General features: G+C 42.4%; 1 protein-coding gene across 1 annotated transcript in view; it reads left to right on the top strand.

Moving 5' to 3' along the window:
- HECW1 (HECT, C2 and WW domain containing E3 ubiquitin protein ligase 1) overlaps positions 1–25,572 on the top strand; it is a 190,265-nt gene that overhangs the window by 39,130 nt on the left and 125,563 nt on the right. Inside the window, exon 3 of the mRNA XM_075142949.1 lies at positions 12,719–12,813. Within this exon, the coding sequence (XP_074999050.1) occupies positions 12,719–12,813 (95 nt within the window). The remainder of the gene's footprint in view (positions 1–12,718; positions 12,814–25,572) is intronic.

Genomic DNA, 25,572 nt, shown 5'->3' with positions numbered 1-25,572 from the left:
TTAAAGGCGCAGGAGCAGGCTGTCCCCATGTGCTGTAAGAAGAACGGGCAGGGAAGATGACCGGCCTGGCTGAACAGGGAGCTCTGGCTGGGACTCAGGAAGAAAAGGAGAGTTTATCACTTGTGGAAGAAGAGGCAGGCAACTCAAGAAGAGTACAGGGATCTTGTTAGGTCATGCAGAGAGAAAATTCGAAAGGCAAAAGCCCAGCTAGAACGCAATCTGGCCACTGTCATAGAGAGACAACAAAAAATGTTTTTACGAATATATTAATGACAAAAAGAGAGCCAAGGAGAATCTTCATCCTTTATTGGATGTGGGGGGGAACATTGCCACCAGGATGAGGATAAGGCTGAGGTACTTAATGCCTTCTTTGCCTCAGTCTTTAATAGCCAGACCAGTTATCCTCAGGGTATTCAGCCCCCTGAGCAGGAAGATAGGGACGGCGAGCAGGATAAACCCCCCATAATCCAAGAGGAAGCAGGTAACGACCTGCTATGCCACCTGGACGCTCACAAGTCTATGGGGCTGGACGGGATCCACCCAAGGGAGCTGGCGGAGGAGCTTGCCAAGCCACTCTCCATCATTTACCAGCAGTCCTGGTTAACAGGGGAGGTCCTGGATGACTGGAGGCTTGCCAATGTGACGCCCATCTACAAGAAGGGCCGGAAGGAGGATCCGGGGAACTACAGGCCGGTCAGCCTGACCTTGGTGCCGGGGAAGATTATGGAGCGGTTCGTCTTGAGGGTGCTCACAAGCCATGTGCGGGACAACCAGGGGATCAGGCCCAGCCAGCAGGGGTTCATGGAAGGCAGGTCCTGCTTGACCAACCTGATCTCCTTCTATGAGCAGGTGACCTGCCTAGTGGATGAGGGAAAGGCTGTGGATGTGGTCTGCCTGGACTTCAGTAAAGCCTTTGACACTGTCTCCCACAGCATTCTCCTAGAGAAGCTGGCGGCTCACGGCCTAGACAGGTGCACTCTTCGCTGGGTAAAAAACTGGTTGGACAGCCGAGCCCAAAGAGTTGTGGTGAATGGAGTTAAATCCAGTTGGTGGCCGGTCACGAGCGGTGTTCCCCAGGGCTCAGTTCTGGGGCGGGTCCTGTTCAATATCTTTATCAACGATCTGGACGAGGGGATCGAGTGCTCCCTCAGTAAGTTTGCAGACGACACCAAGTTGGGCGGGAGTGTTGATCTGCTCGAGGGTAGGAAGGCTCTGCAGAGGGACCTGGACAGGCTGGATCGATGGGCTGAGGCCAACTGTATGAGATTCAACAAGGCCAAGTGCTGGGTCCTGCACTTCAGTCACAACAACCCCAGGCAACGCTACAGGCTTGGGGAAGAGTGGCTGGAAAGCTACCTGGAGGAAAAGGACCTGAGGGTGCTGGTTGACAGCCGGCTGAACATGAGCCAGCAGTGTGCCCAGGTGGCCAAGGCGGCCAACAGCATCCTGGCCTGTATCAGAAATAGTGTGGCCAGCAGGAGTAGGGAAGTGATCGTGCCCCTGTACTCGGCACTGGTGAGGCCGCACCTCGAATACTGTGTTCAGTTTTGGGCCCCTCACTACAAGAAGGACATGGAGGTGCTGGAGCGTGTCCAGAGAAGGGCAATGAAGCTGGTGAAGGGCCTGGAGCACAAGTCTTATGAGGAGCGGCTGAGGGAACTGGGACTGTTTAGTCTGGAGAAGAGGAGGCTGAGGGGAGACCTCATCGTGCTCTACAACTCCCTGAAAGGAGGGTGGGTGTTGGTCTCTTCTCCCAAGTAACCAGTGATAGGACGAGAGGAAACGGCCTCAAGTTGCACCAAGGGAGGTTTAGACTGGACATTAGGAGAAATTTCTTTACTGAAAGAGTGGTCAGGCCTTGGAACAGGCTGCCCAGGGAAGTGGTTGAGTCCCCATCCCTGGAAGTATTTAAAAGACGTGTAGATGAGGCGCTTAGGGACATGGTTTAGTGGGCATGGTGGTGTTGGGTTGACGGTTGGACTCGATGATCTTAGAGGTCTTTTCCAACCTTAATGATTCTATGATTCCATGAAAGGATGTAACGTGTAAGAGGACCTGGGGGAAGGGTGAGGTCCGTGATGGCTGGTTTTGGTACTAACGTCTTCAAAGGTAACTTTTTTGTGGAAAAAAAATGAAAGACTGACTCACGGGAATGTTCTGTTTCTAATGTGAAATTCAGTTTTGCTTATCAGACATGGTTAAAGACTGGCTTAAGAAGTGCTGTAGCAGGTGTCTTGAATTAAACTGCTACCATGGCTTGCACCTTCCTAAATACTAATCATTGATCCTAAGGCTGATGTCATTTTCTGCTTCTATAAATCCAAAACAATGCCTGGTCCACCCATATTTTGAGATCAAGGGGAATAAAAACATGTTGTGATGTAGAGGGCTGTGTTTGAGGCACTTGGCTTCTGAAGTTCATGCATTATCTCTTGTTTAAGGCTGTGCCTGAAGGCATAATCCAGTCATATGTATTTAATTAAGGCTTTAAACTACAGTTGCCCTGATAAAAGCAAGGAGCTGATGGTTCACAAGCATCTGCTCTAGGAGACAATTACCTTGAAGCAGGCCTGATATCCAGAAGCCTAAAGGATATATTGCGACAGGGGCAGTCGAGAAGAGCTTGCTTCATCTGGGACAATCCAGTGGCTGTACATCGCAGTAAAGAGAGGAAAGTGGTCCCCGGCTCTACCTGTCCCCTCCTGTTTTGTGGAGCTGTTAGCTGTTGTATAGTTTTGAGTTTATACCTTTCTCTGTTGTCTCTGAGTCACCTTCACAGTGCCTCTGCTGACGCTCAGAACAAAGCTCAGGGATGTCAGTGTTTCTGTATATTTATTTTCTATCTGCTTATGTTCTTTTTTTAATATATATTGGTGTAACTGAGAACACAGTTAGACACTGCATCTCCAGTTCAAATTCTTTTCCTGAATATTGTCAGTGACTCTAATGTAGCTAAGGGGACACTAATACAGTGAAACAGATGGCTTTCTGCATGTGAGGCAAGTCATTTCCAGTGTACTGGAAGCGTAGAGATTTTTTTCTCTACTATTCAATTTTGATACAGAACTGTCGAATCCATTGTAACCAAGATGATGAGCAGTTTTAAAACAGAAGTGTTATTTAAAAACTTAGTCTGATGTAATTGTTGCATTTCAGAAGATATTTTAGATCATCTCCCTCATAAATAGGTGAACCATGTGTTTGATTTTGCCTGCAATGTTGTTTTTCATGCAATGTGCATGAGTGCTTAGGATCAGAGAGCAAACCTTAGGCATGCTTTCCAGTTATTATGGACTCAACTGTCACACAGTTAAAAATGCTTTGATGGTTACAAGTTTTTCTCAAATAAATTGCTCACTTGCTAATGCTTATGGTGAAAAATGCCTTGTTAAGCTGATTTACATAAAAACATTATATGCCTGTAGGCTCTGGAATTTCATTAAAGTCTCAATCTTAGTGCAGCCCTTATAATTTGCTTTTTGCATGACTAAAACGTCTCTCTCTCAAACAGCTTTTCCTTCTCCTGATGAAAGATAGGTAAGTTGTTACAAACACCCCCCATCCCCAACTCTCATTCGCTCGGATTGCTGCCTATCAGTCCTTTCTTTACTGCAGTCCATAAAGGCAGAGCAGATAGATAGCACTGCTGGGTTTGACTGTAAGTAAATAGATAAAGTTCTTGCCTGTTCTGGGCTGGATCCTGGCTGCCTTTATGAATATGGAGCAAATAGTTCTGTTGGTTTCAATGGGATGAGAGATGACTCAGTGCCAGGAATGGTAAGGAGGAGTCCTTTTCTTTCTTTTTTTCCCCCATCTCAGGTTTCTGAAGATAATTTTAGGATGAAATAATTATTTTCAAGGTTGTGAGCTGTCTGAGCAAACCAAATTTCAATTCCATTACTCATGTTACACAATAAAACTTAAGAAGTGGGTAATAGTCGGAGAATATGCCCCAGTGCAAACTGCAGGTTCTGTTCCTAGCTGCATAAGGGCTAAAACACCTTTTTATTAAAGACATTTAGCATTTTAGCTACTGGCTGGGCAGTGGGATCCCTCCACTGACCTTTCCTATGGTGGGTATCTGCAGCAGCTTTGCCTTGCTCTACTCTGCCTTGACTCTAGTTGACAATCTAAATGCCAGGCTTACTGGGCACTTTGATGGTACAGACCCTCGCCTATGATGAACTGGACGTTCACAAGGGCCACTGGATGGCTGTAGACCGTAATGTGTTCCAGCTCCTGCCTGTCTGGACACAATTTGAGCCAGTAGACCGACCATAAATCCCATTGCCATCTCCCTGTGGTTGCCTAATTGGGAGCTTGAATACAAGTCCCCCAGTACATGCATAGTGTTCCCACCGTGAAGGCAGCTGCAAGTGCTCATCTGCCCTAGCAAGACTGAAACAGGTGCTCTGCTACCTGCTGTCCCAAAATTCTTCTCTACTCAAGCCTATGACCACAAATCACAGGTTTTTTTTCTTCACCATCTTACCTAGTTTTGTCCTGGCTTCTGTTTCCCCACCCCATGCTCCTAATCCCCCTAGCTGCCTTCATCTCTTCCTTCAACAGGAGCAAATCGGCAGTGGATTCATATTCTCCTCTTCCATGCTACTTGGCACAGTGGGGAGATACCCAGAGATACAGTCCTCCTGCTCCCAGGAGAGGCACCCAGATGTGGCACAGCCAGGAAGAGCTTAGATCGGTATTGCAGAAAAAGGCTGTCTTAGCATCAGCCTGGAACATGCTCAGCATAGATAGGATTTGGTGTGCATTTAGATGGTAAAATCAAAGATGTCTTAAATGAGCATATCAAACAGAATTTTTTGGAGAGACTTATAAGTCAGCTGAATTTTAATGTACTTTTACAGGAACAGCAAAAGGTATATGCTTAGTATAGTGACTTCTGCGCCATATTAACATGGGGGGTAAAAGGAAAAGTTTTCAGAAATCTTTAATAGGTTAAAAAACATGGTTTTCCCTTACCCTCATAGCTACAAATTTCTGGAAGAAATTTTCTTACTGTGCATCTCTGTAGATCTGAGGAGGACATCAGCATGCAAAATTTTATTCCAAATGTGTGTACCTTTGAAAATGTATAAGCAACTGAAAACAAGGTTTATGATGAAAAATGTCAAGCAACTTTAGTAATCAGCAATGCTAGATGTCCTGCCTGTATAGAGAAATATATACAAGTGCTGGAAATTAATGTATAAGCACACATCCATTCCAGCTGCTAGCATTCTTTAGTAATGAGTCTTGCCAATAGGACAGTTTTTATGAGGGTAGCACATAAGCAACAGCCTATTGAAGTTAGATCTGTATGTTCTTCCTGAATAGTAGTTTACAGAGCCGCTTTGTTGTATCTCTCCTATAATAGAAACTCCTGGATACCTTTATTTTCATAAGGCAAAAATGGTTTGATTTTTGTCTGTCTTATACTCAGGCGTCTACACCTGAAGAATTTCTGAAAAGTGGTAATTAATCACAGCGCAGTCATGGGTAAGCAGGTGCATGTCACTTCATATGAACAGCATAGTAATAGAGGTGGATTATACAAAGCTAGACCCAAAATCAATGTAGTTTGGAGCATGCAACACTGAGGACTCAAACAAATAAAGCAAGGACAGAGGAGACTGGCCCACTGACTATGAGGATTTGTTACTACCTGTTAGTTATTAGCGTACTAATTTACTATATTACTCTGGTGGTGGTTGGAGGCAGGTAGCTGCTGAATCAAATTATCAAGCAAAGGAAATAAAAGTGATAGTCAATAGTAGAGAGTATCTGCAGATCACAAATAACAACAGAGCAAAGAATCAATGATATAATAAATGAGGATAATCAGCTCTCCTGTTATAAAGGAGGTAACTCCAGCCCTGAATGTGCAACTGTTGCGAAGCAATAGCAGTCTGTGACACCACCATCGGAAGATGAAATAAAATTACTAAGATCATGTAATCTGTTCTTTAAAGATCAGTTACAACTATAAATACTGAAATACATTAGTTATTGTTGCAGAGTTAAGGTTATTTGAATGTTCTAACTGCATTTCTGCACCTTGACAAGTTTGGGTTTTTGGCTTAAATTTAATCTTGATTAGAAGTTTGCTGGGTGTTGTACTGCTTGGTTCTGAGCTATTACAGTTTCCTTGCAAAAGTTTGTGCCTGAAATTGTTGATATGTACTGATCAGCCTTAATCTGTCTCCAGGTACTTTTTTCTTTCTTGCCTGGAACCATTATAATCTGAAAGGTGAGATTTTAAAATCTCATATCTCGCAGTTTCTCAAAAGAAGTCTTTTAACAGTCTGTTCACATGTGTTTGTGCACGTTTTAGAGCAGGGCAGGGAAAAAGTCGTCAGAAAATTGGAAGAAATTCTGCAACTGGTATTAAAGAAACACATCTGTTTAGGCCTCGTTGGGTTTTAAACTGTTAGTTGTCTAAAAACTGAGGCACCTTACGGAAAACTGTAGGTGGTTGTGATACTAAACAAATATTGTGAGCAGATGCGGTTTACAGCTTAAGGAAATACACAGTCCATAGGTGGCTGAGTAGCAGACCAGCTTGACGGCTATAGTGTCACCGTGGCATATTGGACGGGCAATTCCTGGAACAGGCAGATTTTTCTGATACAGCACAAGAAATAAGAGCCGTTGTTTGCATGGAGCAGCAGCAGGCATACATGATGGAAAGCAAATGGTACTGTGTATCAATGCTGTAAGTAAAAATTAGATCTGGCATTAATAACCTTACCTTTTATCTTTGTTACGTGTCTTAATTCTTTGCTGACAAGGCAGGTATAGTATTGGGAGAAACAACCTAAATTTATCTAAAAGCTGTTGATGCTTAGGGAAAGGCTCACACTCATGCGGGAGCACTGGGTTTTGACTCTTTGGGTTGCATAGTTTACCTGCTCTCTCTACACTGCCAGCAGTATTCAAAAGCAGGTGATGGGCGCTGGAAGCAGCAGCGGGTGGAGAAGGGGTGGTCAGGCATGAGGTGGACAGGACATACTCTTGCGCACTGGGTTTCACATGTAGCTGCTGATACAGCTCGTACATTGTGCTCCATGCTTCACAAAGCTCTTGGTGAGAGGATGCTTTTTTCCTTTTTTCTTCAGGTTTGACTTGCTTACTCTTTCCCTCTCTGCCTTTCCTTGTCTTGTTTCTTTTTCCCTGCTTTCTTCTCATGTAGTCTCATTTAGACAGTCCTAACTGTTCTCCCCTCTCCCCTGTCCCACTGGCTCTGCGCAGTGATGCTCTTCTAATCTCAGTCCTCTTCTTCTCTCAACTTCCACATCGGTGCCGTTGCTTACTAGTTCCAGTACTGCAACACCTCCTTTAAACTGACTTTACTCTCTCTCTGTTTTGGCTTCTCATTGTAATTCCTTGTCCTATTTTTTTCATATGGCTCTCCCAGTTTCCCCATTGTATTCAATCAGTTCTCCCCTCCACTGACTCCCTATCTCCACTTTGACAACTTCTGTCTCTGCTTCCAGAGATCACCATGGCTACTTTAATTCAAGATGGTCCCATAGCGATCTGATTATAGCACAGTATCATATGTTTGTTTATTTCACTTCTGGGTCCTCTCCAGGGAAAATTTATGACTCATAACTTAATTGCTTCCCTCTCTGATTTGGGTCACTTGGTTCCCACCCACTTACCAAAGACAGCTACCTTTTCATTACTGGTTTTTGACACACCTCGTTTTTTATGCACAACGTTTGCCCAAAAGAGCAACAACAGCTCTTTAGTAATAGATTGAATTGATCACAAATGACTCAATTTTGAAGACTGGCATTGCTTCCCTGACAGGTTATTCAGTGCTAAGAAATGTTTAGCTAATGCCTAGTCACCTCAGTTATTTAAATGAAACAAAAAGTGTCATGGGAGTAGATCACAACCAGATTGTGGAAGTGCCTCAGGTGTATCACACACGCCTATCAAACACCAGCTGATGCTTCTTGCCTCCTCCAAAGACTATCACTTAGCCTTTCCTTGAAATAGCCATTAGGATGTGGGGTTTTTTTTAGTTAAACAAGGGTAACTGCTTAATCCTGGCAGTGCTTCTTTTTATATTTGAGAGAATAGATCCACCTTTTAGTGAAAGCTAAGCCTCTGAGACTAGACTAGCCTTAGTAAGTGAGGAGCAGAGGATTATAAGAGCAAGTGAACTTTTGAGAAGAGATTTAGGGCAATTTTGACAACTCTGAAGGAATAAAGGAAGACAAGTAGGAATGGAAATATTTTAAAGCGAAAGGGTATCAAACCAACAGGAGCAATAACTAACAGGAAAGAAGAATGGGTGGATGACAGGAACTAGGACACCTCTTAGAGGCTTTCAACCTTTGATACCCTCAGCTGCAATTCATCAGCAGACCCTATTAGATTTATCTCCTCTCACTTCAGGTTAGTAAGGAGTAGGGTGTTTTCAAGGGCTGGGTGATTGCGGAGGCAGTAAAGAATATTGCCAAGAAGCATAATGTTCAGCTGGTAAATTCATTTTCCAGTTAATTTGCAAAACTGATTTGCTAACTGAGATAACTCAGGGCTTTGATAAAGAAATCATTTTCCATGGCTTGGATGTTTTTTCCTGTGGGAGGGGTGAAGCTCCATGGCAGAGTTGTTCTCTGGCAAAACTCAGACTTCGCGAAGTTTTCCTCTGAATGAGGAGTGGTCTCTGTGGTGTCTGGGGGTGGGCTACGTCCTGGCTCCTTTCCCTTCCCCGGGAGCGTCCCTCCTGCGTGGCCCACAGAGGTGCTTGCGGGCTGTGGTGCAAGGAGCAAAACAAAACTGTTTCTCCTGTTGCCTGGCTCTGATTACCCTGCCTCGAGAGCCTTGCTTTCGGGCAGCTGTATTTTCTGCACAGGTGATAAGTTGTAGCGATGGATCTGAGCAGGCAACTGGGGACTTTCTTATTTATATCAATGCAGTGGAAAGCTGTAATACAGCTTGGTAACGGAGATACCAAGCCTGGTGTAAAGGGAACACAATGCTGTTTTGTTCTCGATCTGTGAAAATTGCTGAGTAGTTTCGTAATTGTCATAGGCACGAGTATTTCTGAGCATCTTTAGATATCTCATCTCGTGGAAGATTTACCAGTCTAGCTGCCATTTATGCTAATTGAAAGGAGAATTTAACCTCATTACTTCCTGACTTTAACATCCTAACTTCATTACCTGATCCAGTGAGCTGCTACTCGTAATTACTGAGATGAAAATAACAATGGCACGTATTTATTTATAACTGGGGATTAACTGGACAACATCTGCTCCTGACCTGTGCACTGTGCCATGCAGCTAGGGCAGCAGGACAGAGTTTAATGGTCTCCTTTATTCCACAACAAGCTAATCTACAAGACTACAATGCAAACAGCCCTTATAACTACATATTACATACGAATGCCAGCTGGATAACATTCAGATTAATTTATATCACTGCCTTGCCTATACTTAGAGTGCTTTCTGTTCATCTGCAAAGGCAGTGGTACCAAGCCAGTGAATGTCTGCATCTGTTTTGGAAACGTCTCTTTCAGAGATGATTCAGGAATACAAGAGCAATCTTCAGATGGATTAAAATATTAGGACTCTGCTGAAGTGAAAAACATGGCACTGATAATGTTATTTGGAAAGAATGGCTCTCAGCCAAAAAAAGCCCAACTAAGTGGCATTTTTGCACATAAAGATACCGTATGTAATTTTGCAAGCTTTATACTTGTTAAAGCTTTATCTATCCATTTTCCTAATATTTTCAATCTGAAAAAGATCTGGGGAAAGGGGGGAGGGGAGAATCAAAAAAAAAAAAAAGAAAATGCTGTTCACCTGATGTTTCTAGAGCAACTTCTCAAGCTGTGAAGGCCCCCATAAGACTTTTTGCTATCAGATCTGCTCTCTGAATGAAACCTTTGACATTCATTAATCACTGCCTCAAATACTGCCTGATCAATGGCTTCACCTCTGCCACTGTTTGGGATTGGGTGTGACACCTGCATCTCTCTGGGTTGCCTTTTTGCTGGTTTACATCTGTATGTGGGCAGTTTGATTGCAAATTAAATTAGAAAGAGCACTTGTGTGAAACTGAGGGGAGAGAGAGAGATCTTCAATACTCACGTGGTTCTTTCCAAATATATATTAAATCATCTTAGTAATCCTTTGTCCTTGAAAGTAATACTAATATCTAGAATACCTATATAAGTATAATTTCTTTCCTCCTCCTGTTCTCTATTTGTAATACTTTTAGTTTAATTAAATAGATTCTTTTAAACTGTAGTTTCCCAATGTACATGGTAACTGATTTCCTACTTGTCAACCTATGGCGAGATTTCCTGCTGTGAGGTTCATACAGGCTACTACCTGAAGTTATATTTTATTAACTACACCAGTTAATAAAAATTTAAGAAAACCCTTCTCTTTATTCTAGCTCTCAGTGTTCCATGCAAACTGTAGCTAAAAATCTCCAGGGGAGAGGAAAATTAAGATTTGAATAATTGGTGAAAACTGTGTGTTTTAGCTATTGTGATATCCTCAGCTTTTGCTGTCTGCTCAGTGAGTAAATGAGTGGGCTGCTGAGCTGTTAAAAGTCCTGTAGAGAAAATTATGTGAAAATTCAATCTGGACTTGCAGTTTTTCAGTCCCACAAGCTCATTCAGCTTTTTTGCTGCCGAAGGGAAACAACTGCTGCTCCCAGGTGCAACAAGGGAGTCGCTTGCTCAGCCGCACTGACACCTCAAGTTAAATCTCTTGAATTTGCAGAAGTTCGTTTGGGGCATAGTTGTGAATTAAACCCTAGGATGGGCAACAAAGCCCCTCGTGGAGGTGCTGAAGGACTCTGTAGCCTATTCCACTTCTTGTGGACCGCTGTGAAGTAAAAGGGACACACGTATGCGTCTATGCGTATAGTGGGAGAGGCGTGTATTTTCACTGGGTAGGCAGAAATGTGCACCTGGTCATCTGATGAAGAACAAGCTGTGGGGCTGGAAAATATGGTGGCAGATGAACTGCGCTGGCGCTGTGCTTCTTGTCGATGGACTGCGTGTCCCTGATGCCTCCTTAGGGAGGAGGGCTGAGAAGCCACCTGGAAATGAGAAGTGCTTGAACTACTTGGGGAACATAGGCTCTTTGGTTTTCATTTCCCAAGTCACATTTGAAAGTTGGGAAGGCTTTACACTCCTAAAACTATTTTGTCTTTCAAAAAACAAATCAGGATTTATTTCTCCTCCTGTGTTCGTGTAGGCGTCAGGGTAAGCAATTCAGGACTGTGTTTTTGAGGCTCTCCGCTGCTTTTCATGTCCTCACGTTTTGGTTCCACCTGGGGTGCGGCACAGTTGTTTTTTGGATCTACCAAATGACAGATCACAGCACCATAATCTGTGGCCAAGGTCCCAGCTCTTAGCATTGCATAATGTTTTGTCACAGCTGCACTGCTTTCGCTTATTTTGTTACTGGTGTTAAAACAGCAATGCAATTTGTATGTTAAAACGTTGGCATTCCTTTATTATTTTCTTACGTAGGCACTATAGTTACAGTGAGCGTTGTTGTGGCTCTGCAGGCAAAGGTTGGTGTTTTCCCTGGGCTTCAGCAGCAGCTGCAAAGCAAGGTGTTAAGGAAAAATTTGATTATGAGAAGCACCTTCAAGTATGTTATGGAGCAACTGAAAATTTCCATGGCATTATCCAGTTAAAACTGCAACATATGAATGCTGCTTTTATTTAAACATGCATTTTTCAGATCCCACAAACATACCTGTTACATACAGTGCATACCTGCTGTGTCCTGGCTGTATGTAGGCACATACCAACCCAGTTCACATCCTAGTTTACTATGGAAGAAAACTCCTGCCTGCAGCATGTGCTCCAGCAAGTCACCAGGTCCAGGCAAGTGAGTGAGTGGGATTATGATGCATACTAGCAATTCATATCTGTAGTTACAGACCAACAGAGAAGCTGGCTGAAAGTATCTTTCCTTCTTGCAGGAGACAAGAAGGTGGGTCATAAGAGGATGATTGAACAAGAAGCTGATTTCACTTCTTCTATGCCTTGGTACAGTTATTGACATGGGTTTCCCTCACTTAATGTATTTATCTGAATATCAATGCATGTGGCAAAAAGCAGCGCTATGAATCCAAAATCATGGTCTTACTTGTGTTCCTCACCTAATCCAAATCTTTGGAAGCCAGTGAAAATACACTAAGATGGGGTCTCATGGTAGCATGCTCTTTCTGAAAAATGTTTTAATGTAGTAACTGCCAGAGCAGTTAATCTGTATAGATCTACGTCCTTGCCCTGACCAAGGCCAGAAAAAATCGGTTCAGTGAAACCTGTCAGTGAGCAACTATGCAATCTTGTTGTCCTAAGGAAGTTTCTCACTTTCTCTGCACATCAGTGTTTGGTATGTCTGAACAGGGAGGGTTTCTCTGTCCCTACTTTTCTTCTTCCTAATGTAGCTAAAGGACGCTGATCAGGTACTCTAAGGTCTGTCTGTCGTAACTGCTGCTCAGAAGAAGTTGGGGTTTTAACTGTTTTAAGTTGCAGGAACCAAACTCTAAATTTCACTCTGGCAAAGGGGAAGATCAGAGGCAGGAGGTATCCTGAGGTGCCACCCAACCTGGGACAAACCACTCACAGTTTAACGGCTTGCCAGCCTTGTGCCTGTGAGCTGCAACCAATCGTGCAGCTTCTCCCTGGCAGTTCTTCTAATCTAAAATAATTCTCTTTTTTTAGCTGAAACAAAGATCTGCTTCAAATACTACCATGGTGTGAGCGGGGCACTACGAGCCACAACTCCGAGTGTCACAGTGAAAAACAATGCGGCTCCCGTAAGTTACGCTGGCGTTTTATTTTTTTATATGTTTGTTCCCTGCTGTCACTGTGCTATGCCTTGCTTTCCCTGATGGCTTTATATACTTTTATATGAAAACTGAACATAATATTTGCTCTTCAGTGCACTGTGGTACAGAGAAATGGGTAGTCTTTCAGTGAAGATGTGGGTTTGTACACCAAGGGAATGTAAATTCAGCTTTCAGTCTGTCACAAATAACTTCTCTGATCTGGGGTAAGTCCCATCTCCTAGCTGTATCCCGTTCTGTAAAGTTATCTTCTCTCTGCTGGGTGTTGCGAGACTTGGGTGATACCTCTAGAGGATTTGGGATTCTTGGGCTGTAAATACAATAAAGGACAATTTTCCTATTTTAAGGTGCTTTTTTCAAAATCAAGGCATGAGCATTTTCATGACAGTGCCTCCGAGTTCCAGGAACTGTGACACACTCCCATTAGTGGTAAGAATTGGGCATTCAGGTCCCAATCCAGCAAAATACCAAGGATCATTTTTGATAGATTGAGGCTTCATTGACAGCAATTTTGATTTGCTGCAGCTTAGCAAGCTTGGTGGCTCAGATGGCTCTGAAAAGCTAAATATCTTGTATGCTTTTGGAAAATTTGGTCACCTTGAGAGTGAAATATTTTTTAGAAGCCTGCAGGGAGACTTGCTGACCTCCAGAGCTTGTCTGGCCTTGCTGGCAGTTTCATTGCCTGCCAGGCTCATTTTGGCAGAGGTTGCATGAGTTGAGGAGCTTTAGTCCAACCAGCGTTAGAAAAAGACTAGCTCAGATGTTGTTTAATCTGGAAGATGGGTTCAGGAAAGGTCTGTCTTACCTGTGGGTGTATGTAGGTTTCAGTGGACATCACTGAAGCTTAAATTTTGAAAGTTTGGGGGTTGGAGGGTTTTTGTTTGTTTTTGTTCTGTTTTGTTTTTTAACAGTCCCAAGTTGATACTTCTAAAAACACTGAAAAGTCTCACATGCTGTGTGTTGATTGTGTCTGATTGCACCAGGAAGGATTTTTTTTTTCCCCCACCCTTAATGCATGTAGAGACTTTTGGTGGTTTTTCTTTGCTTTGTTTTGATGCACATAATAGCTGCAAACTGGATGTTGAGTAGGGGGTGATGTTGTGTCTTTTAGGAATAAACAGCATTCATGTCTTAATAGGCCTTTCTCACATGCTCACAGTGAAGCCTGGAGAGTTTCCTTCAGTTGTCTCCAGAGGAACATTATGATGTGGCCTTGGATATCTTCATTTTGTGGGATGCTGAAAAGTTCTTTTTAGCCTGTAGTGAGTGGTGTCTTGTTGACTCAGGACTTGCTGTTCATTTCCTAGTTATCATCAATTTGGGGGGGACAATCTGTCATTGATTTAGTCCCAGTCTCCTCTGAAAGGTAAGCCAGCCAACCAAGGCAATAAATACCAGTAGGCTGAGAGATTAGAATAATTTTTTTTTTCACAATTCACATCCAGGTCTTAGACCTGCGTTTGAACCAATTAAGCAAATTTTTCAGGTCTAGGGTGGAGGTCTACTCTATCATTATTAAGTAGCAGTAGTATTTTTTAAGTTAATAGAAGAATGTATGAAGACCTGTGCCTTTGTAATATGCAAATATGTAATCTCTCCAAGTCCTTTAGTTGAGGCCTTTATATATATAAGCAGCCATTCACTTTCAGCTGAGCAGGACTCATGTTTAAAAGAAGGTCCTCTTTGTGCAGTACTCATAGTCTTCGTAGAGATCAGATGAGAAAAAGAAACACCTATTATGACCTTCAGCTGAATATACTGTACATAACTGAAAAATAAAATATGATAAAAAGTGGTATCAGATAACAGTTTTCAGTTTGAGGGCCAAACCAGTGTTCTTGGAAATAGCATTCTCTTCACATCATGTGATTTTTCTGGCCTTTCTAGGTTACGGAGTAGTCTGTGTGGTCTTGCAAGTTTCTTTTGCAGACCAGAGAGGCCAGCAGTGTTGTAGGTGCAGCATTGGTTTTTCTGTTGTCTTCTCTTCATTGTTTGCTGCATGACATAAATATTTGGTGCATTGTAAGGCAAATCCTAAGCAGTGAACACAACAAAAGCAAAGGAATAGCAACGAAATTTATGCAATATGAACCTGGATGGACACCCCTGTATGAGTGCAAGAGGAAAAAAATGGTTAAGATGTGAAAAATCCTTCAGAGTTTAGAGAAAAATAATGGGCTGGTTCTTGCCTATGTGAAGGCTTTCAGCTAAGTATGATCCTCCAAACTCCAGTCCTAGCTGAAACCATCGGATGGCTTTTTCCATCTCCTCTCTGCAGTACATGTCCAACCTTTACTACTGAAGTTGTTGAATGTTTCACAGCATCCTGCACTGTTGGAAAGTGGTGTTACCCTCACTGCACAGATGGGAAAGGGGATAACAAGGGATTTTCCCAGGTCTAGCCTTTTCCTGTGTGCCTCTGCTCTGGCTCCTGCTGGGGCACGGGTAATGCCATGCAAAGTTTAGACATTCTCCTTAGAACTGCAAACACATATAGGTACTCACCTTTTGACTACGATTTGACTAATTTCACTAATGGTGAATTCCAGGCTTTTTCTTTTTTAAGTGGAAGGAGAGAGGGAAAAAGTGTTAAAGAAATCCCAAAATAAACTGCTATATCTATTTTAAAACATATTTTTTTCGAAATAATGGCTTGGAACAATGATCAGAAAATTCTTGTCGAAAAGAAGCAGCAGATATTCTGGTTTGTACTTTGCTGTGCTCATCCATCATCAGCCAGAGAGTAAATGCACGGCTTTACTTATCCATCTTGCCAGGTCCCTCCCCATCCCTTTGCAGCGGCTCCAGAGTGAAGTATCCTGAGTGGGCAGCCCCATCTCTTTTTTCTGTCTTGAATTGTAATCTGAGCACGGCTGAGCAGGGAAGCAATAGATTGTTTTATTTTCTCTTATTCCTCTGTGTGATCAGTTAAGGGCCATGACAGTCTAGCGCCATGCCTATAGCTCATCTGAGGGCCCTGAGACTTCTTGTCCTAGACTCTGACACACAGGGCCCTCCGTGATTGAATTGGATGCATCGAACTCCTCGGTTGTTTTCATTGCTCCAGTGATTCAGAGCATTGCCCCAGGGTCCCAGGCATGCCATTTCTCACAGTACCAGCGAACGCAATAGTCCTCCGACCGCTGTGGCCTGGGTGGAGAGAGGAGCTCTGCTTAGAAGGAACCTTCTTCAGATCCTGAGGTTCTTGCACGTCCTTTCTGCTGGAGGAGGGAATCCTGTGGTCTGTGCTTGGAAATTTACCCTCTTTTGCAGTCAGTAGGAGTTTTAGCAGCAGCTGTAGGATCTTAGTGTGTTAAAAATAATAGCTTTGCAGGGAGGAAATCTCAATAGGGGAACTGCTATGGGTATAGGGACTGAAATTTTTTGAAAATGACTGGTTGCCTTGAACCAAAAGGAATTTTACCATTGTAGTTACGGCATCACAAATTCACCCTGAAGTTAGGTTATCAGTAGGGAGACGGAGGGTATGAGGCTTTGTGTATTTGACACAAGCAAACCTTTTCATTTGGCACAGCTTGGGAAAAAGATCAGGAGCAGGTGTCCTTTGGGGACAGGTGACCTTCTGGGGACAGTGTTTTCACTGTTAGCGCATACTCATCTGCAGCTGATGCCAGAGCCACCCAAGCGGATTCTTCCTGAGCCTCTGGGCGTGTGGCACCTCCCGTGGCAGGGGCAGCAGCTGGCATATTGGCTGCTCGGTGCGTGTCCCATCCTGTCTGTCAACGAGACCTGCAAACACCGATAACCAGCAGTATCCTAACACCACAGTTTAAAAAAACAACAACAAAAAAAACCCCTTCATTGTCTGTCTGACTGCAGTTTGCTGCAATTGAAAAGGGAAAAGAAGCTGGAAGTAGTCATGCTGGGGGCTGTAAGCGGTTGTCATTCTTGTTCATGCGCTGCTGAGACCGTCTTTAACTGGCAGTTAAAAGGAATCCTGCTTCCAAAGGGGGAAAAAGTTGCTGTGTTAGTTGGATGTCTTTGTATAGCACCAGTGGTGCTTTAGGCTGAGTAGCATCTCGTGTTTCTTGTATTATGAATGTTCTGCTCCATTTGAGTTTATCTTCTTACGCTGTAACCCAGTTATTAGAGCTGCCTGGCCTGCTGATTAGGTTGCCCTGCAGTTCGTTTGTCAGTGAAAATTCCTGTCACATTTTATTGCCTATGAATTGTCAAGCTTGAATATCTGGGAACGAAGGGCTGTGCACTTTGGCCAATTCATGTATGGCAGGAGCAAAAATGTGAATTTGAGGCAGTGGATAGGCCTGGGGGTAACAGCAGTAAAATGAAGCACCTGCAATTCTGGAAAAAAAGAACATCCTGGCTGGCTTTTCTTTTTTCTGGACTAGTGGCATCCTGAAAGCAGCGTTGCTTATGCACAGTAGTTTATACTACTAAAGCATAAGCATTACCATGGTATGGATGAGCAAACAGTTTTCTCAGTAGAAAAGAACATTTTTACAACATCTGGAATGTTCCTCTATTTGTTACTCCTCATTTATTCATAATGTTGTCAGCACTAATTCATCTTTACATCAGACATTGTTGTAGAAAAACAATACAAGTTACACCAATTAATTCTAGCATTAGGAAAGTGTTATCTTGCTGGTGTGAGAATGATTTAACCTGAGCGTGGCTCTTTTGCAGTAAAATAAAGCTGGCATGAGAACAGCATACAGAATGGAAGAACCGTTTCCCCTAAGAGTTTATAGCCTAAAAAGATAAATTGGATACATCACAATTAAAAGACAGTAAGTGGAGAATCAATGTTTTAGCCTCAGGACAAATGTCTTCACTAAATTGGGAGCATTCACTCACTGTGTATTAGATGCAAAGAACCACAGCTGATTGAACCTCTGGAGCTTTCATGCCACAGTTCCTGTCTCATAGATCATAATGGCACTTGTCAAATACACTTAGCATCGTGGGGAAAGCTATGTAAATTGGAGCTAATTATTGAAAGAGATCTTCTCTGCGTTCTGTTTATGTGGAAATGCTGCCTCAGCTGGGTTTCCCACAGCAGGAATTACTGCTTGATAAGCTGCTGCCATTTGTTGGTGACTGATCATTCCTGAGGACTTCCTGCTGTAAATATTTGCATTACGTGTTGTCACGTCAGAGCGTGGGCTGCCGAGGAGTTTTTGATAAGGAAGCATTCTGCTTCATTTCCATGTATGTGCTGCAAGCCGGAATTTTATGAGAGCCTGCATGTACAAGCAGCTGTATCTCATTCTTTCCGAAGGCTGGATTTAAAAATCTCAGCTGTGTGTTCTTTTTCACTTCATGTCTTATTCTGTGATAGGTGAGTTTTAAAATTGTCTGTGTTTCTGGGGCATCGCTATGTAATAAATCTAACAGTCTGATTTTGAGAGTGTAAGAATAATTATACTTCAAGAAACAGAGGATAAAGAGGGAGCAGAAATTTCTAGTGGCTTCTGCACTGTTAGCAATTGAGGTTAAAAAAAAAAAAGTTTATAGAAGAGATAGTATCAGGCTGCTGCAATTAATCATGGTAAAGAATGCAAGCCAGGTACATCTTTAACAAGTGTAAGTGATGTACCTTGAAAGGCTCAGCACTTCCAGGGAGGGAAGCAGCCCTTCTCTGAAAGCTACGGGTGTGCTTAGGTGACTGGGTATTTGTCAGGAGTAAGCAAGAGAATCCCCTTTCCTTATCTTGAGATGAGAAGTAGCCAGAGCTCCCCCCACTTGCAGATGCCATTGAATGCAAGGTAAGGAGTAGCATTGTTAGTACCACCTATATTCTACTATTCTACCCATCCCTGTATATGTCTCCTCCTATTACCTGCAAAGGAGATGGAGTCATTCAGGAATGAAAAAGTAGAGGCAAAATGAGCAGGGGAAATGACTGGAAATATTCACTCAGCTGGAAGAAAGTGTAGGCTCCAGCAGTCAAATACAAAGTGCTCTCTGCCAGGGTACAGTCCCTTTCCAATGTAAAAGGGTATCTAACAGAAAATGTATACTCTAAGAAACAATTCCTGAAAGACAGTGGATTCCGCTGATTAACCATTTGAGGTGAATAATTCTGAAAAAAAGTAGCTGATCCATAAACTGTGGGAGGAGGGTGATCTGTGTAGGCTCCTGATCTATCGGAAATATCTGCCCATTTTTTGTTTTCTCCTGATGCGTTATTTCTTTCACAGTAGCAGCAATGCTGCCCCCATCCTGCCTGCCTTATGTGCTCATACGTTGCCACCGGTGCAGGCTAGCATCATGAAGTGGTATAACATGAGAACTTAAGTCTTTGAATTTAAAGAAACTATTACATTGACTGGGGAGTTGCTTCAGCATTTTAACAGAAAGTTCTGTATGTCATTGGTTTTCTGTAAGCATGCAAGGAGCAGTTTGGTCTCTTGTGTACAAAAGAACGTTATGATGTCTGGAGTTAAGGTGGTGTAATGGCTTGACAGTAAGCTCATCAGAGGTGGAAGAAAGAAGTGTAGTAGTACCTCTTAGTAGGGAATTGGCAAAGATTTTACTATGTGCATAGGAAACATTAGCACTTTCATGTTACGAAGTCTTGTGTGTACTCATTGTACGCTTGTTTTGAAACGTTCTAAAGAGGTGAAGTTAAAAAAGAGAGCAAGGAAAGGATTAGGAGTAATACAGAAAGGTTTTCATTAATAGTCTGTTGTTTTCAACGCTTTATATTGTAGTATTACCTAAAACCTTAATCTAAGATTGGGCTCCTGCGCTGAACGGATACACTAGCCATTACACGAGCTACAGCTAACACACATTCGGAGGGAAGGGTGGGTTTTCTGGCAGAATTTGACCCCCCCTAGCTACAAAATACAAGGATATTATTTTTAGTGTGAGAACAACCCTCAGCACATTTGTTACAGGTGAAAAATGCCATTAATTCATTTTTTCACTTCTGTTTTGCTTCATTATAAAAGCATGGTAGTGTTTTACAGCCTGATTTGGCGATACTCAGTTATGTTCAAGCATACTTACTCACATGAGCAGCCTTCTAATAGTTGCACAGTTGAGCACTTAGTTCAGTGTAATTACATTTTTGGTTATGCTTTTCTATATCCTAATTAGCACTGATTCAAAGAATTTGAAGGTTAATGACATGTCCAAATTATTTCTTATTGCCACCTCAGTAACACAGGCGCTTTTTTCAGTATCCAGATACATAAAGACTATTGTATTTACACTGCAATTACCCTGTCATGTAACAAGCACTCCATTTATATGAATTAGTAGAGTCGGAAGGCGCAACCAGGGTGTAATTGGTCTCTGACTGCAGCATAACTATAGTCACTGTGTTATAAATAATAACCTTTTCCTTCCTTTTATTTCCTCTACTCACATTTTAAATCGGGATGGTTGGCAAGAGATTTTCTTTAAATATTAAGAAAACTCATTTGCAGAAAGGCCTCTTCTGAGTGCAGTCCAATAACACTGGCCTTTACAGGCCTGATTCAGTAAAGGTGCGGAGCTTGTGCTGAATCCCCCTGCTGACTTTACTGGAAACACTTAATGATTTTCTTCCAAATTGGCAGAATCTTTCAAAACAGAATAGAACTAGCATGTAGAGTCACTTCAAGCAGCATTTTCATTATGACAGATTTCAGATATGTCAATAGCTGAAGTGACAAATGATCCAGTTCTGTGCGCCTGGTGGCTTTTTTCCCTATCTTGATATTGACTTTTTCAGCTTGGTGTGGTTCAAACTCCTATCACCACCCGTTCATAGATTTACACCACTTACGAGAGGTAAGTGCTCAGAATTTATTATCTAACAAGCACAAATTGAGCAGGAGAGGTGCAAACAATTTTCTTTGTGAACATCAGCATTGATTTTCTGAGCAGCAGCCCATAACTCTCAACATGGTATGTTCTTTTTTATTGTTCCAACCCAGGAGGAATGTCTCTGCTTTCTAACACACAGCTGTTTGCATATATAAATGTTACTTAATTTTGCAGTCTTCATAATTTCCTGATCCGTCTGTATGAAAGACAGAGGTGTAATGTATTTGGTCATCATAAGGAATTTCGAATACAAGCACCTAAAATTGGTGCCAAAAATCAGAACAGATTGGAAAAGACTTTACGCAAGAAATGCACCCAAAATACTCTTTTTCTGCACTAAATCGCCTGCATATTTTACACACATCTTCAAGGACTGCACATCTAGGAGAGAAGGGAGAAGAGCTACCTGTGTGGTGCGAGTGCGATGCAGGGCAGCAGGTCACCACAGCTCAGCACAGCACTTCTTTCCAACGTGGTACATGTCACCGAGGAGGATGTTCAGCATGCTGGCCATGCCACTTTGAAACGATCGACACAGAGCGCTGTGTCAAGCAGCGACTCTGCACGTATTGCTGATGCATTGAAAGCCCTTTTGCATCCTGTGGTGAATCCAGGTAATACACCAGAGCATGAAAGAACTAGTCCTATATATCAAATGTATCCCTGGAAGAGTACCAGACACTTGAGGCAGAGAAAGGCTGTGTGCCTATACAGGCAGGATGACTGGGGCGCGTGTCCTGTTCAGTGCGCTGAAGAGTGGAACGCGAGTGATCTGAAGTGGAAGTTGTGGAGGTCCTGACATTGTTGTCTTTAGTCCTCTTTTACCGGTGCAGGCATGCTTAAGCGCCTGGTAGCTTCACACACAATGCGCTGCTGTAGGCATAGCTGCAATGGATTTAAACAGGGAAGAGATGACATAAGAAAAAGCTGGCATCTGTTAAATTATTAAGCAAAATAATTCTTTAAGTGTTCATCCATCAGACTTTTTCCTACTGTGCTAGCCTGAATGTGCACTTGTGCAGTCAGAAAAGCAGAGTAGGGACGGAACAAAAAGCGGGGTTAAGGCTACCATTTGCACGTGTCCTATTAAAATGTTGTCAACTTCTTGCCCTCTCATGGACTCCAATTAAGCAATGCTAATTCTGGAGCTGCTGAGCCACCCCTAGGTATTGTTGGCCACAGCTTACTCTTCACTTTGCAGATCAGTTGCACCAATTTTGCCCTAGGTGCCCTAGTTTCTTTGCACACGTTGTTTCAAAGAAAACACTTGGGTCAAATTTGGGCATCTGATCCTATATGAACTTCTAAATGTAGATTTAGAGTGGTTTAATTAGCAGACTTGCAGTGCAGCAGAGTTGAAGCGAAGAAATAAAAAGCATGACAGATGGGAACTGGAGTGATTTTATTTCAGCAACACCAAGAAGATCATTACACAAGCCATTTATTTGTTAATGGGTTCAATACATGTCTGGTGTTTCCCAGCCACTTGCTTTCTGAATGTCTCTTGTTACGGTCACATAATAGCCATACTAATAGTCTGCACATCATATTACTCCCTTCTGTAGTTTAGTAAATTATGGAAAGATCAGCGACTGTTCAGCACATTGCACTAGTATAATCGTCTATGCTTTGGCCTTTTACGTTCTTACATATTCCCTCCTGCATCTGGTCAGATTCCTGAAAAACAGTGCAGTTCCTGAAATTATACAGTGGGTCTAAGGGTAGATACTTTAGTTTTGTTGTAGGAGGAAGAAAGGATTTAGACCTGTGGAGTGCACTTCGGAGGTGAAGGTGATAGACTTCTGAATAAAGCACCTCCTGCTTCCTCCCTTCTAGGGGTTACCTGCTGCGATAGGGCATGAATCTAATTGTGGGTGAACACCAGATAAATTACTAGAGGTGGTTTAGGCTACATGACACACCTTTCCAGCATGCATCAGTTCAGAAGTTGCAAAAAGATTTGCTTTGATGTTGCTTTACAAAACAGATTATTTCTGCCCTTCCCCCCTGCATTTATCAGTTTGATTTGTTATTGCCAATTTTGTACACTGACCTAAGTCTCTCTGGGTGCTCTAGAGGCCTGCTAATGGATTAAAAAAAGAGAATGTTGTGTTCTAGCCATTTTTTGTGTGTGCTTGACTATTATTTAGTTAAAGCACCGTTTATGCTTGGCACAATCTTGATTTAAAAAAAAATACACTTTTCAATAAGGAAAAAAAGGAACAGGAGTGCTGCCAGGGTGAATCCTCTTCAATATCCAGCTAGTCCAACACCCAGGACCGTGGAAGCTACAAGAATCCTGCAGTGCATGGGTATGAAATCCTCTAGGTCAAATTGGGTATGTCTGCAGTACTGCCTGATGAGGCATAAAGAGGAAAGGGCCAGGGTTAGGTTCTCTGTGCTCCAATATGTTTCCAGGACTGCTTATCCACATCATGACTTTTTACTAGCCAGAACGTTTTCACCAGTTGCCCTTTCTCGGTGTGCACTGGATAGGCATAGGGGGCTAGCTGTTGGAAAAACTTGTGTCCCTGTTGCAAGTGGGGTCCTTGATGACTGCAAGTCATTGCAGCAGGGAAATAATTTTGTGCTTATCGATTGTACGTTTTCTGTGTCCCCACGGTAACAAATTTTTCCCTTTAATTAGGCCTTGCAAGAAAAAAATCCTTGCTTTCCTCAATTTGAATTTACTGTTGTTCAATTTTGTTGTCTTCTCCCATGTTGCAGGATTAGTGGAGGTGGAGATAAGAAGCTCTTGATTTCCCATCTGTGTACCAGTTAGTATTGCTTATAGCTTCACCATGTTTCCTTTTACTCAAGTTCTTCTAAGGTGCTTTAAAAGCATGTATATCAGGTGATGCATGATTCTGATCTGCATCTTCTCTCACACAATTTTTAATACAAATTGAGATTATTGTTGAAGGTATAAGCAAACATTTTCAGGACCTTTGATATCCTCCGGTGCTCATGAGTTGAGGAAGTTCTTTGTGTGTTTATACAACAATATAGGAAGAGAGAGGATATTTTGAGTGTGGATGACAGCCACATGGTTTTGTGTAGAATTGCAACTGAGGTAGAAGACTTTTGAAGCAGCAATGGTGTTAATTAGCTAAGAAATCTGAATCAGTGGGGATGAGATGTACCAATTGCTGTATCTGTTGGGCTCCATGAACCAGGAAGTAATTTCCCGTCCAGTGTGGCTGGGAGGTCATTGCATTTTCATCAAGATAAGAAGCCTGTGTTCTGGTGGTTATTAAAATCATACTGATGCTTTTTCAAGACTAGCTGAGTTAATGCTTGAATTCTACTTGTTCAGATTCTAATTTGGGTAATTATGATCCATTTAGTACCTGTAATTTCAAATTAGTTTAGCTTTTTTTCATGTCTTGTCCAGCTTTTTTATATAGCACCGCTGTTGGACATCTTTATGTTTCATCTCAGATGTGGGTGGCAATGTGTTACCTCTCAGGTATATGCTAAGAATTAATGTTTTCTGAAAGGGTTAGAAATTCCAAATGAAAGTTGTTGTCATAGTCTTTAATCTGCTATTAATTCCTATTGGCTGATGAGACAAAGCAGAGGATTTATGAGCAACTATTAGCCATGCTGAGGAGCGCAGTGGCCAGGTTTCTGACTGACCTGTCCATCCAGGAAAATTAGCATACTAAGCCATGGTCATTAGATTAGAATAAAGAAGAAATGGTTCATGTTGAGGAAGGAATGCAAGTATTAGCTGAGAGACAACTGCTTGTGTGGATAAGCCTTCCAAAGAAGCTGAATGAATTTTAAAAGGTGTGCAGGGAAAAACATTAACTCACTGCCTATTCAAAGCAATGAATAAAATCCCAAATGACTCTTCAAGAGCTTACAATGAACAAGGCAAAATAAGCAGATGGAGCTGGGACAGTGAAGTAACTTGTTTTGTAAAACTCTTGTGGTAGCTCTGTGATGATATGAAAATAGGACACCCGGAAAACTTGGTAAATACAGCAGAATTACCAGCTTATGGGTTTATCTTTAAAATATCTCTGATGTTTGTAAGAGATCAGTGATTTCTAAAACAACATTAGGATGTCAGAGGCTCATCTTATTTCTTGAAGATGGTGTTTTGTGTAACAGTATTTGCTGCTGGGTGTCAGACATGCTGCCAGATGAAAAGGGAAAAGGAAGCTTAATCTGCAGGGAGAGATGCTTAAAAAGGTGTGGCTACAGTTTTTAAGTCTATTGGTGTAGATCATGGTAATCTGAAAGCAAGATCCACTGAAGTAATAGAGATCTTCCTGTCTATTCAGTGGGTCTTAAACAAATGAAGCACAAGTTTTATTGGAATCGTGTATTCCTAAGCTAAAGGGTGCTGCATTCCCTGTGGCCAGCTGGAAAGCTGACATAGTGGGAGGAAAACAGGGAAATAACTACAAGTCCTCTTCTCGTATCCGCATATCCATATCGCTTGTATCTGAATACAAGCCGAGGTATGAACTTAAGTCTCTCACTCAGCATCTTTCAGCAAATTTCAGCAGCTAGTATTCCCTAATGTGGCTGTCTCAAGCACTGGGAGTATTTCTTTACCTCAGAGCAGCAGCCAGACAAACAGCCAGACACACAGAGGGAAAGAAAGAGGTGGTAAAACTTGCCAGAGCCAGATCTGGAGCCTGCACTGAACCTCTCTGTGCGCAATCCTGCAATGAAGTTTCATCTCTACTGGAGCTGAGAGATGCCATCGACTTTAGTCCTGATTGGATTTTCAGTAACCAAGGATTTTCCAGCAGCCAGTGTAAAAGAGAAAAAGAAATTGAGAAAGAAAAGAGAAAAAATTCTTGAAATATCTTCCTTTTGTTTTCTTGTCTGCTTTCCTTAGTCCTGGGAAGAAGGGAGGATGGTAGGAAGATTTGGGGAAAGAAGAACATTATTGTAATTTCACAATGC

The sequence above is a fragment of the Calonectris borealis genome, chromosome 2, assembly GCF_964195595.1.
Source record: "Calonectris borealis chromosome 2, bCalBor7.hap1.2, whole genome shotgun sequence".
NCBI classification, from domain to species: Eukaryota; Metazoa; Chordata; class Aves; order Procellariiformes; family Procellariidae; genus Calonectris; species Calonectris borealis.
Note: the sequence above shows the minus strand (reverse complement) of the source record. Positions and strands in the feature narration are given on the sequence as shown.